Genomic DNA, 17,684 nt, shown 5'->3' with positions numbered 1-17,684 from the left:
ACCCCAGAGTCGGTCACAACTGGACCTAATGGTCAGGGGTCCCTTTGTTGTTGTTGTTGTTTAGTCGTTTAGTCGTGTCCGCCTCTTCGTGACCCCATGGACCAGAGCACGCCAGGCACTCCTGTCTTCCAGTGCCTCCCGCAGTTTGGTCAGACTCATGTTTGTAGCTTCGAGAACACTGTCCAACCAGGGGTCCCTTTACCTTTACCTTTACCCTACTAGTACTTCACCTTGGTCTTCCAGCACAACAGTGGCTGTTAATAGACTCCATTGTCAGGCAACAGGGGGTCTTTTGCTTCTCTGCTGATAAGCGATTTCTTTTTGGCTTTAGCTAAACATTCAGCGTACCCAAAAGACAGCTTTTGCTGATTTCACAGAGGGAGAGATCAAGTTCATCCTGACGTACAAATTTGACTCTAAAACAGATCGCTGGGACTCCAGGTAAGCGCCTGCTTGATAGTTGAGCCTTTGTAAGTAAGTCCTCTCAAACATTCTTCTGCAAGGCTTGTTTGTTTTTCCTAGTCTGCTGAGATGCTAGTAGTGTCCTGCCTTTCCATCCTCCTGAGCAGGCTAGTAAAAAATATATTTTAAACATGGCTTTCTGCTAAGCAAGCTGGTGGAGGAGGGCTAGAGTTGAGGGCTGGACGGACTTCCTTTCCTCTGCAGCCAGAATGGACACCAAGCCAGGGAGGAAGAGAGAGATCCAGCTCTCCTTCACCTGCTCACTTTGCTTGCATGGAATTCCGGGTTGCCAAAGGCTACTAGGCGAGTTGTGAAATGCAAGGCTGTGATATGTTGCCTTCCTCAAGCCATCCCTGCTCTGGAAATGTTTTGGCTCCTTTCCCCCACATTTGTCCTGATAACCAGCATCCTCTGTTTCATGGTGTGTATAAGCGGTGTTGCAGTTCCTTGAAAGGTGCAGCAGGCTGAATGAGAATCCTCTTTGTGTCAAGGAAGTCTGGGAATGAGACTTGGTGCTCTCTCAAGATGAGTCTGCCAGGGCATAAGAGCATGAGAGCAGCCCCGCTGGATCAGGCCATTGGTCCATCTGGCCCAGCATCCTGTTCTCACAATTGGCCAATGAGATGCCTCTCGGGGCGCCCACAAACAGGACCTGGGTGCAACAGCACGCTCCCCTCCTCCAAGCCATACTGCTTCTCTTGGTGGAGTATGTTCTGAGGCCATTATGGCTAGTAGCCATTGAGCCTCACCATCCATGATTTGGCATATTCTTGTGGTTCTTGACAACTGTCAGAAGCCACCTAGGCCTGCTAGTTTCATTGCTCTTGCTGTGGTAATGGGGAAATCAAAAGGACAGGTGGAACAGGTAGTGACGAAGCCGGAAAACGGCAGGCTCCTTTGGGCAGCATTTCAGGTGCCAGAAAGGGTCTTTTGGATCACTGAAAAAATAGTGTCTGAACAAGAATAACGGGGCCCCTTGCTTTGGGGAAGGATCATCATTTGGTGGTGTGCCATATGCTTTGTATGCAGAGTCTCAAGTTGAAAGGCACCTCCACCTGAAAAAGGATTGGGCCACAGAGAGCTGCTGCCAGCCAGAGGAGACTTAATGAATTGTGGGGTTGGAAGGGATCACGAGGGTCATCTAGTCCAACCCCCTGCAATGTAGGAATCCAAACTGGGGGAGGTCAGAAAGAAGGCAGCTTTTGATTTCCTGACAACTCTCTCCATGAGGCAAAATGCCTGCACACCTGCAAGGTCCGCCCCTTCAGAAGTTGGACTCCCAAGCCCCATCATCTCCAGCTCTTGACCGTGGTCAAGATCACAGGCCGTGTGTGGAGCCAAAGTTTGACTGTGTGAGCCTTGTGTGTTGCCTCAGCCAGTCCAACTGTCTCCTTGCAGTGGGAAGTGCCGTGTGCCAGCATGGTGTGAGCCAATCCTCTGGAGAGGAGGCAGCGTGAATCAGCTCAGCTACCGAAGCCACATGGAATTGAAAAGGAGCGACCACAAGCCCGTCAGCTCCCTCTTCCTCACAGGGGTAACATCTGCCCTGGCCAGGGCTGTCGTCTATTCAGGGTTTTTAGTTGCCTGCTATGTGGCACCTCCTCGAATCTGGGCAGGCCCTGACCAACAACCAGGCCCCTTTCCACAGAGCTCCTCCTTGGCCAATGACTTCCACTGAGCGGCAGCCTCTTCCTCGCAGGCAAAGACTCCAGGGGTAGCCAGCGTGGTGCCCTCCAGATGCTGGACTACAACTCCCATCATCCCCAGCCAACATGGCCAGTGGCAAGTGCAGCAATATCTGGAGAGCCCCACGTGGACCTGTTGCATGTGCAGTCCCCTAAATGAGTGGCCGGGGCCAAGGACAAACTTCCCCCTGGAGCACGTTTCCTTGCCTCTGGTGAAGGCAAGCACTCTCTTTCCTCCCCCCCCCCCCTTTTTGCTCTGCAGTTTCCATTTGAGAATGTGAAGTTCCGGCAGCTGCAGAAGGAGAAGTTCCAGATCACAAACAACGGGCAGGTCACCCTCCACTTCTCCTTTATCCCCAAGCTCAGTGACAGCCAGTATTGGAAGCCATGGCTTCGCGCTGAGCCCTGCGAGGGATACTTGGAGCCCAGCGCGTCTCTCTCTGGAATCAGAGAACTGTAGAGTTGGAAAGGGACCCCAAGGCTCATCTAGGGAAGGCCTTCCTTTTCTCCTCCTCTTCCCAACCCTCCTCCCTCAAATCTTGGGAGTTTGGTAGAGCAGGGGAGGCTTAACATTTGTGGGCTGCATTGCCCCATGCTCAAGCCTCCAAGGGCCACACGTCAAAGCAGCTGAGCCCAAAGTGTAAAAGTGTGTGTGACCAGCTTTAAACAAAGACACACACACAAATGAATTGAAGCCAAGCAATGCTGGAGGGTCCCCAAACACCTTTTGGCATCGCAGGGAACCAGTGAGAGCAGTCCATCCAAAAATTACTTTTTTAAAAAAATGCGTATTTTTATGTTGTGGAGGCACAAAAATATCTTGGGGATCATATAGAACTAGCCAAACTTTTAAAAACTCAATGAAATGTAAACTAAAAAAGAAAGTTACATTGGGGGCGCAAAAATCCTTTCCCTTTTTATATTCTTTTGTTAGGATCACTTTCTCTCACCCCCCAGTATCCTGTCACCATCTTCTGTGCAGCTGCTGCTTTGGAGGACTAGAGAGGAAAGTGGGGTGGGAACTGAGTCGCTTCTTCTCCTAATTCTTGAAGTTAAGGTTTCCCCCATACACCTGTGAGAACAGGATGCTGTACTAGATGGGCCATTGGCCTGATCCAGCAGGCTTGCATTGTGTCCTTCTGTTCAATTCTTCACCGTCTTCACTTTTAATTTACAGATAAGCCAACTTGGCTGTGCCAAAGAGTGTATCTACCTGACCTCCTCCCGTTTTAGGTGAGACGGTGGACATTTCCCTGGATGTGTACGTCAGCAAGGAAGAGAAGATTGAGGCTATCTTTGTCCTTCACCTTGACCCTGGCAAGGACTATTTCCTCACCATCAGTGGGAGCTACCTACCAAGCTGCTTCGGGACCTCCTTGGAAGCCTTGTGCTGGATGAGGCAGCCGCTTGGCGAAGTTCCCGTCACCAGACTTATTGACCTGGTAGGGAAAGGGGTTGATTTACCTGGCAGGTTCATGTGCTGGGTGTCTACCCTTCCCACTCTGCTTGCCTGCTTGAAAAACAGCTGCTCTTCCACTCAGCAATGTGGGGGCTGGGGGTCCTCCGCTGCATTCAGCTTCTGTAGCTGTGCATCCGCTTCCTGTGTGCTGTTCATGCCCTTTGTTTGCCTTGACTGAGTCATCCCAGGTTCTGGTCCTCCCACCTGCCCTTTCGCAGGGCCACTGAACCGTGTGCATTTCCCTGCCATCTGCCCAGATACTGTTCAGCCAACGGGCTGTTTCTTTCTCTTCTCAGGGCCTGTGCCATTAACACCCTTGGTTGTCTTTTGCTCTTGCCTTCCTCCTCTGATCTCAGGGAGAAGACAGCTTCCTAGAAAAGGTAACAGTTGGTTTGGCGACGGGGGGGGGGGGATGAACTGGGTCCTAATCAACAGCTGCCCTGGGGATGAGGGGATCAAATTCTCTCTCTCTCTCTCTCTCTCTCTCTCTCTCTCTCTCTCTCTCTCTCCAGGGGCGGGGAGTATTGGCGGTGGGGGGGGGAGGGGAGGGGGGATGAACTGGGTCCTAATCAACAGCTGCCCTGGGGATGAGGGGATCAAATTCTCTCTCTCTCTCTCTCTCTCTCTCTCTCTCTCTCTCTCTCTCTCTCCAGGGACGGGGAGTATTGGAGGCGGGGGTGGGGAGGGGGGATGAACTGGGTCCTAATCAACAGCTGGTCTGGGGATGAGGGGATCAAATTCTCCATCCTTGCCAACTCCTTTTAGTGATGGGCTGCTTGCCACTGCTGTGCTCCTAAAGCTCTCTTGCTCCCCCCTCCTCTCTTTCTCTTTCTCTTGAATGTGGTAGCTTGAGATAGAACTAACCACCCTGAACATTTCTGGAGAGTGTTGTAAATAAAAATATGCCCTTTTCCCTTATGGGATATCCAAGAGCCCATATAGAGTCCTTACATAGGTTCCCTATTGGTAGGAGAAAATAACAGAGGCCAACCAGAGAATATTGAGAAGCAAAGCAGCTAGTAAGCTTGATCTTTATTGATCTGTTGCAACAGGGTGCTCCCCTCACACGCAGGAGAGGAAGAGGACCCAGAACAATGGCCTGCAAGGCCTTATAAAGACTATTGAAATTGCCACCATGTAGATCAAGACCAACCCCAGAAACATTATGCATACATCACAGAAGGGGTGTAACCTAAGACCACCCCTCAGATACATCCCACCTACATCACAGAAATTTAAATGTTGTTTTTCTCTTGTCCTTGTTTATCTCCTGTCTGGCAGGTTACTTGATTGGATTTCCTGGGGAGCCTGGCCATTCTTTTGTAGTGGTAAAATACTTATTTCCTGAGCCAGGTTACAGGCTCACACCTTGTATCTTAAATGTGTCCTTAAGACAGGATTTGTGAGGAAAGAGACAATGGGGAGACTTTTCCATTTTGACCATGCAGAGAAACATTTGCTCAGTTTAGGAATCAAAATGGTTCCAGGTTGGCTTTCCTGTGCTGATCTATGTACGTGTGGTTATGAACGTTGCCATATATCTAAGACCATAAAATTCCTATCACATTATCCCCCCTTTGGGGCTAGAATTTTTCTTAAAAAATTTTGCCCCACAAATAATAACATCGTATGTTGTAAATGGATGCCTTTGTATAAATATATCATATAAAAATAACATATGTTGCATTTTGTTACTAAATTACTTGTGGCATTCTAGCTCTTGGGAGAAACATTTTCTCAATAGTGGCTATGCTTTACATTTAGCAGGAAGGTCCACTAATGACTGAAAAATGCAGTTTGTGTTTTGTCCTTCACCATTTTTGTGTGTTTCTCAGGTGTCAAGCTAGCTCTTCTGTGGTCTCACACCGGCATAGTGCTACAGCAACACATCCTGTCTGTTGAATCCCCTCGGGGCTTTCATTTAACCATGTCGCCTGGCACTCACCATAGCTGCCACAGGTTTGGACATATCATGAGAGAGATGTCTTTGCCTTGGCCTTTCTATGGGATTTTATTTTAGGCTGTGGTCTTGCACTCATGGGAAGTTGCTCACTTGCACTTAAAGGACCAAAAAGCTAACTGCAGCCTGGATACACTTGCCCAATTCAAACTGAGTCCAATTTGAATTTATATATGCCCATGGTTCTCAACTTATCAAAACAAACTGTTAAAAGAAAACCATTCTTAAAAAGGGCACTTGTCCAAATAAGTCAATTTAACTCTATAAGGGATCATTCCTGCTAAACCAAAGAATATACACCTTCATGTATCTTAGAAGCTTCTCCTTGGTAAAGCGAGTTTTAGCACATTTTAAAATGGGTAGGGAAGGTTGGCATAGTGCCAGGTGGGACAATCTAAACCTTGGACTATACAATAGCCTGGTCTATTAGAACGCATAAAATGTATGAGAATCCTCCACTGGGGTGTAAGGAATAAGACATTAAACATAAAAACAATTACACACAAAAATAGCCCCCCCCCCCTTTGTGGAAATAACACACTGTCAGACACATTTCAACATTCCTACATAACAACACATAATACAAAACAAACTAATTAAGTATCAGTTGCATATCTTGAGACAATTGGGATATTTTATGTATGTATCTTGAGGTTCAAAAGTCAGAAAATGTCCTTGCAATTCAACTCCTCCCCCCTTTGTCAGCCCCACTCCTCCGTCAGTCTATATACTTTGAAAGAGATAGCTGTGGGCATTTTGAAAACTGTTGTTGCAGGTCTTGTGATGGCGAAGAACTGAGTTGAGGGGTTGTTGCTGCTTTTTCATCATTGCACATCTGTAGAAGTGATATCCTGTAAGGGGGCAGGGTTTTGGGGGGACTTAAAAGACAAAAGGAAGGATCAAAAGCCCCCTCCCCAAGTAAATCTCCTTGAGTTATTAGCTGCAAATAATAAAATCTTAGCATGTTAAGCATTTTACTCAATTTAATATTATTATCACATTTTCACATAATTACTGTTATTATCTGCTAAGTTTGTTTGTTTTCCTTCACTTAGTTTTTGTTGTTGTTTTTTTTCATGTTATTAAATAAAAATTACTCCACATGTATAGAAAGAGAACTGTAAAAAATACAACAAAGGTTAAAAAATAAAAAAGAAAGCAAAAAAATTAGATTACCAGTCAGATGAAAACAGATTTTGACCCAAAGACATCAGATTTAGAAAAGAATAATACAAAGATATTATCAAAACCACAGATTACTACTGGACTGAAAAAATGGGAAAACAATGGGGAAAATAACTTAAAATTCACCATGTGCTATCTGATAAAAGAACTTCATGAATCTGACTTTCAACATGTGATGAACATGTCCCCAAAGTAAAACACACACACACACACACACACACACACACACACACACACACAAAATGACCTATGAGGAACCAAAAATAAATAAATGCTAAGACACACAATTTTTAAAGAAACCTGAAGTAACCTGAAGTAATCTGTTTTTGGCATTCTAACAACCCAATGAAAAACTGATTAATAAATGAACAGATTATTTGTAACCGAAAAAAGTGTCAAAGCCACAAAGAGATAGAGGGAAATAAACCAATATAGCAGGGATTCAGACTTGTTTTGCTGAACAGAAAGAAAGTGACTGTTTGGCTTTAAGGGAAGAAAGACGAAAAGAAATACAAATGCAATTACTTTTTATAGAGTATTTAAATCACTGTTTGCATCCCCTCATTATCATTCGTGCTGTGGGAGAAAAGAAGGGACAAACACTTTGTTAATGGGGTTCACATATCCTGTTAAAAGGGAAAATTATTTCATGTGAGAAGTCAGTCAGGAAATGCTGTTCCTAAAATGCATAGGCATACACACACACACAAAAAAAAAACCTGTTATAAAATTTAAATCCCATTGGGGAGGCAAACTACTCAAGAGAGGAACTCACAGTGGGAGTGCTTTGATATTTACCTGTGAAAAGAATTTGGCATGTTAGATTTGAAACTTGGCAACCTCTTGATTAAGTAGCCCTTGGAGCAAAAGACATTAAGGGTGATTTCCCTCAATGGTTCCAAGTTTTACATAAGGAAATTTGGATAGGTTTCTCCCTGCAAGCACACGCTCTGCAAACCTCCTCTCCCCCCCTTTCCCCCCCTCCTTCCTTCCTCTCTCTCTCTCTCTCTCTCTCTTTTTTAGCCTCTGTGCATGTGCAGAGTTCATGTCTCAGCAAACCTTATATACTATTGAAAATGTTGAATCCTTTGGCTAAATTACCATTTGAATAAGGGAAGGGAAGGGTATGGAGTAGATTTTAAAAATAGGGTTAGATTTTTAAACAAAAAAGAGAAACTGAGCAATTAAAGTATTCAATAAAGTTAGCAATTGTAGCCGAAGCAAAAGGGACTGCTTCCTTTGTGTACAGGAAAGGGCTAATATCCCTCTGGCCATTCGCGGAACAATCTGCCATGCCCTTATATATGGGGAAAAAATGGCCAGAGAGTCAGACTTCATAAGATTTTTAACATTCTGTCATTTCAGCCTTACCATATGCAGACAAAATTTTCCTGCCCTTTATTTACAGGATTGGTCAAGGCTACTCTACTTGATTATATGAATTTGTATGTGCTTAAACTTTGAGTAGACTTTTAAGTCTGATTTTTGTAAATAATAGACAAAATGATAAACACTGTAATCACTTAAATGCCTGATATCACCAGTTCTGCTTCAAAACATCACGGCTTTCACCTCTCACCTTTAAAAAACAAAGAGCAAATCTGGGCTAAATTTCAACTCATCAGCCAAAAATTGGGAAAGTTGAAAGGGACCTGGGGTCATCTAGTCCAACCCTAAAATACAGGGTTCATAGCAAGATTTGTACTGCCAGAAACACGCACATACTTATGTACACAGACACAATTGGGGAAGAGACCACAAGCCATGCGCCTATCAACTTTATACAGAACCCTTTTAGTAGATCTTGAGATACTTTGAGTGAGAGAAATGATCTTTAAAGGAAGATTGAAGTGAACATTTTTTCCTAAGATACGGAGAGGATTTCTTATAAAGCATAGTTAAAACAGCCATAGATTTGATTTAAAAGGAATACAAAAGTAACAATTTTAACTGAACTTGCAGAGGAATAGTAAGCCTAATCTATGCCCCCCCCCTTGCAGTTTAAAGGAAGCTTACTCGGGAGTAAATTTACTTGGCACAGAAGTAAGAAGGAGAAGGAAAGAAAAAAAAAACATAAAAGAGACAGAATGGAACGGGGGGGGGGGGCATTTTCTAAGAAAAGAGACCAGGAAGTCTTATAGACACTGATATCAGGAGCCTTATAATAACTCTTCTGTCCAACCAAATCAAAGTTAAAACTGGACTCAGATATTTTTCTTAGAAGGAAGACCATACTTTCATAGGCATATGCTTAATGAAGTACATACAAGGAGGAAGACTCTTTTGAGCCTCTCTCAAATAACAAACATTTACGGTATTTTTATATATATATATATAAAACATAACAAATAACAAACACTTCATTCTCATTTTTGTCTTGTTTAAGATTGATAAGGCCCAACATGGCTTTCTTACGATTTAAAATTTTGGAGCAAGCTTGCATTTTTGTTTTAGATGGCACATTTAAGATAAGCAGCTGCTGGATGTTACCTAAGTACAATTTAAACACAGGAAAAATGTTTCTTAAACACAAATTGAAGGGGACTGTCAGAGTCCAGGCCAGAAATAAGCACCAACTAGGCTTCTTTCCCATCAGGAGTCTGCAGGTTCATTTCTTTTGATTGAGGTGCACCCATTTTAAGAATTTTAATAGCGCTAGCTTTTACTTTTATACTGCAGCCGGGGTTTTATCCCCACTTTTCAGGAAACACAATAAATAACCCACAGTAGACTCAATTTGGACAACTCCGAGAATTAGTACTGTGACACACCGCCGTTCGTCTGGCCTGACTTACTAGGCTGGTACAGCTGTTGGCCTTTCCTGGCTACTAAGCTAACAGTGCGGTCAGCGATCTCAACCCCCCCCCCCCTTTGGTCATTTCTCAGCCAGGGAGCCCACAGCAACCTCCTGCCTCTTACAATCTAACCTGAGAGTTCCCTGCTGGACGCTTGCGTAGCGCACTGCCAGATTGGGACTCAGAAATGACAAAGAAGGAAAGGAATCAGGTGCCCTTGCTTTCTCTGCTCACAGGTCATCCCTAACAAAGATCACCATGGCAGAGGTGCGGCTGCACCTGGGAGTTATAGTTTTCAGTACAGAAGAAAAAGCACGACCTTTTTTCTGGGCAAAACTCCGAAGGAATAGGTCAGCATATAGACTGTAGAAGGGAAATGAAAGAAGTCACACACAACTTTTGCCTGGGCATACTCCGAAGGGCTAGGGCTGGTGTTGAAATCAAGGGGACAGAAAGGAGGAGAAGACAATTTTTAGATGAGGAAAAAAATAGAAAGTTTAGATTTGAAGGGAAAAGGAAGAGTTAAAGAATTTTGGTTGCTGTGGTTTAGAGAACCCAACCCACTACCCGTGTTTCCTACTTAATACTCACTTCCGCATGCGCTGTTCCTGGTGATCCCACAATCTCTTGACTGGTTGTTTAAGGCCGGCCTGATCAAGCGTTGCTTCCTCTGGTTAGCCCCGCTGAACCTCCAGTTATTTCCAGACCCTGGGATCGATGGAAGACTGGCTATTCCTCCTGGCAAACTGCCTGGTGCGCGCTGGATAACCAGTCCTTCCTCGCTTCCAGAATCCAGGTAACCAAAAGTCCCTTCGTGCGTGGTCGCCATCTGTTGTAAATAAAAATATGCCCTTTTCCCTTATGGGGTATCCAAGAGCCCATATAGAGTCCTTACATAGGTTCCCTATTGGTAGGAGAAAATAACAGAGGCCAACCAGAGAATATTGAGAAGCAAAGCAGCTAGTAAGCTTGATCTTTATTGATCTGTTGCAACAGGGTGCTCCCCTCACACGCAGGAGAGGAAGAGGACCCAGAACAATGGCCTGCAAGGCCTTATAAAGACTATTGAAATTGCCACCATGTAGATCAAGACCAACCCCAGAAACATTATGCATACATCACAGAAGGGGTGTAACCTAAGACCACCCCTCAGATACATCCCACCTACATCACAGAAATTTAAATGTTGTTTTTCTCTTGTCCTTGTTTATCTCCTGTCTGGCAGGTTACTTGATTGGATTTCCTGGGGAGCCTGGCCATTCTTTTGTAGTGGTAAAATACTTATTTCCTGAGCCAGGTTACAGGCTCACACCTTGTATCTTAAATGTGTCCTTAAGACAGGATTTGTGAGGAAAGAGACAATGGGGAGACTTTTCCATTTTGACCATGCAGAGAAACATTTGCTCAGTTTAGGAATCAAAATGGTTCCAAGTTGGCTTTCCTGTGCTGATCTATGTACGTGTGGTTATGAACGTTGCCATATATCTAAGACCATAAAATTCCTATCACAAGAGGAAGATGGGAAGGAGGTAGGAGGCATGGTTCACCAGCTGCTGTGTGCTGCATTGCCCAGACAAAGTCGTGGGCTGGGGCTCCAGCTGTTGCTCAGTTTCTACCACTGCCTCTGCAACATGCTCTAGACAAGGGGTGGTGAACATGTGACCCCATCATCTCATCATGCTGGCTGGGGCTGCAGCCCATCAACCTATGAAGACCCATCCATGTTCTGTTGCTGTTTTTCTTACTTATTTCCTGCCCTTCACCCTAAGGTCCCAGGGCAGGTTCCAGCAATTTAAATAAAATGTTAGCCAACCCTCATGTCCACAGCTGCATATTCAGTAAGCTTTTGGGTGAACTGCACATCCAGAGTGGGAGGATTACAAGCTGCATATTAATAGGGGGAGGGGGAGCTTGGATTTGGGGTGCGTGCAATTTGTTTTTTGTTTTCTAACTTGAGATGCTTGCTGTGGCTAGGGCCGGGCGATATGTCAATATAGATATATTTTCAAATCAGCTTGAAGTCTAGATAGTGAGACTGGTTTCATAATTTCTGACCTGGCAATATATTGCGAATCATGATGTGTGTGTGTGTGTACTATGCAAAAAACACCATGTGGGGGGAAACCGTGAAGCCAGCCAATGCCTCTACATAGCTCCATCTTATTTCAGACATCGTGATATATTGGTGTATTGCAATGTTTAGCTAGTGATATATCACCGTGTTGAAAGCCAGCTATTGCCCAGCCCTAGCTGTCCACCCAGCTCGAGCAAGGAAAGAATGCATACAGGCACACATTCTGTCAGGCTCTCATGCTAGTCCCCCTTGTCATTGGACCTCCAGGAGAAGCAGTTTCTGGATATCGTACCCCAGGATAGTGATGACTCCACTGAGCGGCCAAGGAGATCTGGCTTTTGGTGGACCACCTCTTCAAGAATGCCTGCCACCAGGTGAGCTGAGGGGGACGGTACCATTGAAAGGATGGGTGTGGGCTGGAATCCAGTACCAGTTTGGGGGTGTGCAGGTTCCAAACGTCCCAATTGATTTATATCTTAGCTACCGACTCGCTCTTACAAACTCCTGCTGTGAGTATAGTGGCACCTTGGTGGAGCGCAGCGGGTGGGACATCCAGCATGCGGTCTTCCTTAGAGCGGCTCAGAAGAACCCAAGTGTTCACAACCATTGTCTGTCTATCCCTAGGAAAGCGGCTCTCTGAGACTCGCCACTGGAAGAAGCGGGGAATGATTTCACTCTCCCATTGCCCCAAATCATGAGAAGGGTAGTAGGAATGCTACTGTGGAAAGCAGGCAGGATACAATTCTCAGCCCTTGTGCCAGCTCTCTTGGTGATGGGCTTCTCTCCATTGTGGCATTCCTCGACCTCACATTATGTACCCCAGGGCTGGATTGTTCTTCATGCTATCCAGGATGTACCTCATCCCTTCCGAATGCATGGGTGATACTCTGCTTCAGGAGGACCTCTTCCAGACCCTGGGCACGCAGGACGAGCTGCAGGAGAGAATTGAGTGCCTGGACACCAGCATTCCCAAGACAATCTGTATCCTCTTTGGGGGACATTGTTGGGGAGCAGGGCTGCTTGGTGGTTTTCTTTCGCTCTTGGCTGGAGTGAACCTCACTTTTATATACCTGGTGGCTTAGGTTCCTAGGCCACCCCATCCTTAAGGCTCTGGGACACAGCACAATGAAATGCCCACAGTCAATTCCAGTCATGCATCCAAACAGCTTCACAGCTTTAACCCCCATTTGAAAACATCAGCCTGGCTAGATAGAGCAGAGGTGGGGAATCTTGACAGGCCCGCAGGCCCCACATGTAGCATCATATGTGGTGTCAAGGTAAAGACATGGCTGCAAAGGAGCTTCAAGGGTGCGTTCAATTGTTCTTTGGCAAGCAGGGTTTGTTGACCGCACTTTTGGAGTTGACCACTAGTATTTGCTGTTTGGATTGAAACCATGCCTGCAGAAGGACATTTCCTCCGCAGATCAGCTTTGCAGGCAGCTTCGTCAAGAGGGGAGGTGTGGGATAATTACAGTGGGGTGGCTCAGTTGGTAGAGCGTGACACTCTTAATCTCAGGGCTGCGGGTTCAAAATGTGGGGTAATAAGCAAAGGATTTTAGGTATACTAAAAACAACAAGACCGCCCATAAAATGTATGCTATTGCCATGCCAAAATGAGAGAAAATTAGTTGGAGGGAGGCAAGGGATGGGGCCACGGACCCCTGATTGGGAATAAGGGAACTAGATGGTCCTCGGTGTCCCTTCCAACTCCACAATTCTATGATCCTGTGTCTTAAACACAAATCTTGAGGAATAGTGTGTGTGTGTTTCTGTTTGAACTTTCCCAGCCTTTGCTTTATTCTGATTTGCGCTTGCGTCCCTACTCCCCATGTGTAGAATTGCTATACCTTTGGATTTTCCTGGACATTCAAGCGTTTCCCGCATGGACACTTGTTTCCAATGGCCAAATCCCGGCGGATGGCAACCCAACCCACTTGTGCCAGATTGCCTGGCATACATTACAAGCATCTAGTCACATAGATTCTCCAGAGTCCCGGGGCTAGCCCACCTGACGGGAAGAGTCCGCGACCAGAAGGAGGAGGAGTACCAGGAAGAATGGACAAAATTCAAAGATTAACCTAATTGGAAAAGCTTGCAAATATGAGATAGGCTTAGGATTTAAATATGTAAGGATAGGAATTAAGATGTTTCAAGCTAGATTAGAAAGAATGAAAGATGTGAAGTGATCAAGTTAATTTTTTTAATTTTTTTTTGAGAAGATTGATTTTGGAAAACTGTTAAAATGAAATACAAGGAAATTCAACCAGGGGGATTTGAGGAAGTCACTTAACAATGTTATCAAGATTGGTTTAATTACAATTAGGATGTATGTATGTATGTATGTTTGTTTGTTTGTTTGTCTTAAATATTTTTTGGAAAATTAATTAAAAAAACTGAAAAGAAAAACACCATAGATTATCCAGAATCCCAAGCAGCGACACTGTGAAACTTTCATAGGAATAAAAGGTAGAGGGAAAGTGTGAGATTTTGACCAGCTTCGGCCCATCTGAAGCTGAAGCTGATACAGGCTCGTCTTATCTTGAGCCCAAGCAGAGCGTCATCATACACAGCAGAAGGATAAGCAGTATGTGCCACATTCTTAACTTTATTTACACTTCTATGCTGAGAGAATACAAACGTGCATCTTGTCTCTGCGAGAGCAGAGAAGCAACTCCTCTCGGAAACAAAGAACACTGAGAGAACAGTGAAAAACAGGAAACCAGTGTACGTCACATCCAGTCTCCCATTCCCGTGGGAATCCAACAGTAACTCTGACTGTGGAATGCAAAACAATGTCTTGTGACTGCAGTTGCTGCTCAGTGAGAGAAATAGAAACCAACATCCTCCCCCTTTCTGTGAACATCACTGGGCAGCGTGTTCGTACAATATCAGTACAAACCCAACTTCTGCACATAGGTACAGTGTTGATCCCTTGATACAATCTTGGATAATACATCAGCAGGAATTTCATTACCTGGCATATAGGACACCGTTACGAGTCCCTTCTGAACACATTCCTTAGCATGTTGCAGTTTCAATTGCAAATGCTTCGTGCTTTGCTTACAACCTTCAGAATTCAGCAAAGCCAAACATGCTTTGTTGTCCTGGTAAACCTGGATTGGACATTTGACAGGAATTTTCTTTTTTTAAAAAAAATATATATTTATTAGGTTTTTACAAAAAATAAAAGTACATAACCACCACAGAAATAAAGAAAATGTAAAAAGAAATAAAGCATAATCAAAAGTAACACATAGAACAGATCAAAACACAAAAATATAAAATACAGTAAAGAAAAATTCCACCCAACCAAGTACAAAATCATAAACCCTCCAACTTTTTCGATCATACTTAATTAACTTCCTTTCTTGACTTCCTCACGCCTCCCTTTTTTGTGTTCCTCTTTACCCAATCAGATACAGCAAATCCGTACCCTCTTTCAGATCTCATTTCTAATTATTAAGTTCATTCTATTATGTCACCAATCTTTTCTCCTCGTACTTAATCACCTTTATAATATTATTTACTTTCGACATAATATCACTTTAATCTTTCCTCCTTTTCTATTACATTTTGCATACTTTTTAAGCTATGTCACTAATGCCTTATTATTTCCAAATCCAACATTATTTTAACATTCATAAACTTTGCAGTGTTTCTGCAGATAGTCTTTAAACTTCTTCCAGTCCTCTTCCACTGATTCTTCTCCCAGGTCTCAGATTCTGCCAGTCATTTCTGCCAACTCCATATAGTCCATCACTTGCATCTGCCATTCTTCCAAGGTGGGCAAATCTTGTGTCTTCCAATACTTTGCGATGAGTATTCTTGCTGCTGTTGTCACGTACATAAAAAACGTTCTATCTTTCTTTAACACCAATTGTCCGACTATGCCCAAGAGAAAGGCCTCTGGTTTCTTAAGGAAGGTATATTTAAATACCTTTTTCCGTTCCTTATATATCATTTCCCAGAAAGCCTTAATCTTTGGGCACGTCCACCATAGGTGAAAGAATGTACCCTCAGACTCTTTGCATTTCCAACATTTATTATCAGGCAGGTGATAAATTTTAGCAAGCTTGACTGGGGTCATGTACCACCTATAAATCATTTTCATAATATTCTCTCTTAGGGCATTACATGCCGTGAATTTTATACCGGTGGTCCATAACTGTGATGGGATGATGAGCTGCTTGTGCGTAAAAGCTTAGTCCCTCAGAGTTTGGCCTGATTATCAAAGCTCTGTCTATAGCGGAGCCCCTTAAGCATGACTCCCTCAATCGCTGGCAGAATCCGACAGTGGGCGTTTGCGGAATCTCTTCCAACATAAAAGCTCCTTAACGGAAACGCGTCTTCTGGATTCTCGGTGCGACAGTTTCCGGCGAGGGGTGGGTGTCCCTATAGGAGGTCCTGAAACTTCCCCACTGTTTTCGCTGGAAGTGTCCCTGAGCCATCCCTCCGACTCACTTTCCCTCGGAGCTCTGTTGGAATTCTGGCCCGGTCAGAGGTATGTGCCTATCTATACAGGCACCGGCTGAATTCCTTTGACCTCCCTCCGGCGACTCCCGGCAGGAAAAAACACACGAGGTCCGTTCCGGCGATTTTCCTCAGGCTGTGAGAAAAACACACCAACTGCTTCTCCTCCTTCTCCTCCTCCCTGCATATCCCCAGGGAGGGGAATCAGACACAGACAGAAATGTAACTACATGCTTTTATTCCTGTCTTTAGCAGTCATACAGTAAAAGATGTCTGCTCTCTTCAACAAACAGAGAGAAACTCCAACTCCACCCATGTACATCCTGTACAGGTCATATGACACACACTGAGCTCACATCCTGTGCTCAATAAGGAGAATGGACTGCCCCTTCGTTCCCATGGCAACAGTCCCATGCTTCCTGTTTGGCTTTCCAGCCACAAGCAGCTGACTGAGCTGCTAGAGCCTTTGCTTGCTGCTGCATTGCTGCTTTAGAATAACACTTCTCTCCCCCTGCTGGTTCCCTCCTGTGCTGCTGAGTCTGTCCTAGCCTCCGTGAGCCCTTCCACCACCTGCCCTTCCAATGGCAGTTCCCTGACATCCACCTCCCCTCCAGGGCCCCCTTCACCCCCTCCCGTCCCTTCCTCCATGGGCGGTGAGGATGCAAAACCCCTGAAAGAACCTCCCTCATCTTCCGAAGTCTCGAACACTTCCCTCCACCGGTTGCTGTCCCTTGTCCCCGAGTACTCCTCCTCATCGGAGTCTACTCCTTCTTCCAGCTCCGATTCTGGGAACCCTTCGAACTCCTCTTCCTTGTCGGTGGTGCCAAAATGTTCCCTCCAGAACCTCGTTACAGACTGAGGTTTCCTTGGGAACCGTTGATGAAACGTTTCTATTAAAACCTCGTCGTTGACTTCCTCTGCAGTTACCCAGGTGTTTTCTGACTCTGGTTCCCCTTCCCAAGCTACCAAATACTCCACCTGATTACCCTTCCACCTGGAGTCAATGATTTCCGCCACATGGCTGTTGCGTTCCCTTTCTTCTATGACTGGTCCCTGTGTGAACACCCCTTCACGTCCCCCCCTGTACGGTGACAGCAATGACCTGTGGAATACTGGGTGTAGTTGCATGTGGTTCGGTAACCTGAGTTTGAACGCCACTGGATTGACCTGTTGTATGACCTCAAATGGTCCCAATCTTTTGGGTCTCAATTTCTTACAACCCCCTTTGAACGGCAACCCTTGGGTCGACAGCCACACCTGGTCCCCCACCCTTATGGTTTCACCTTCCCTTCTGTTCCTGTCTGCCTGCTTCTTGTATTCTTCTTTGGCCCTTTCTAGGTTGAGTTGGAGCTGACGATGGATCGCTTCCATCTCTTCTACAAAATGTTCTGCTGCCGGGACGCTCCATCTTTCCCCTCCTTCCCCTGGAAATGCCCTGGGATGACACCCATAGTTGGCCAAAAAGGGACTCATCCCTGTGGACACATTCTCCACATTATTGTAGGCAAATTCTGCCAGAGCCAACTTTTCTACCCAATCATTTTCTCTGTCATTGACATAACACCTCAAGTATTGTTGGAGGATACCGTTTGCT

At 45.0% G+C, this 17,684-nt stretch overlaps 1 protein-coding gene across 1 annotated transcript in view; it reads left to right on the top strand.

The window, feature by feature from the left end:
- LOC310836058 (inositol polyphosphate 5-phosphatase OCRL-like) overlaps window positions 1-12,702 on the top strand; it is a gene marked incomplete at both ends in the record, with an annotated part of 36,537 nt that extends 23,835 nt beyond the window's left edge. The window contains 7 exons of the mRNA XM_083720987.1: window positions 332-441; window positions 1,861-2,122; window positions 2,410-2,575; window positions 3,381-3,589; window positions 3,963-3,986; window positions 11,888-11,994; window positions 12,471-12,702. Of these exons, the coding sequence (XP_083577113.1) occupies window positions 332-441; window positions 1,861-2,122; window positions 2,410-2,575; window positions 3,381-3,589; window positions 3,963-3,986; window positions 11,888-11,994; window positions 12,471-12,702 (1,110 nt within the window). The remainder of the gene's footprint in view (window positions 1-331; window positions 442-1,860; window positions 2,123-2,409; window positions 2,576-3,380; window positions 3,590-3,962; window positions 3,987-11,887; window positions 11,995-12,470) is intronic.
- Between the last annotated feature and the right edge of the window lie 4,982 nt (window positions 12,703-17,684).

The sequence above is a fragment of the Podarcis gaigeae genome (assembly GCF_964106915.1).
Source record: "Podarcis gaigeae genome assembly, chromosome: W".
NCBI classification, from domain to species: Eukaryota; Metazoa; Chordata; class Lepidosauria; order Squamata; family Lacertidae; genus Podarcis; species Podarcis gaigeae.
The sequence above is the reverse complement of the archived record's forward strand: the minus strand, read 5'-3'. Positions and strand labels throughout refer to the sequence as shown.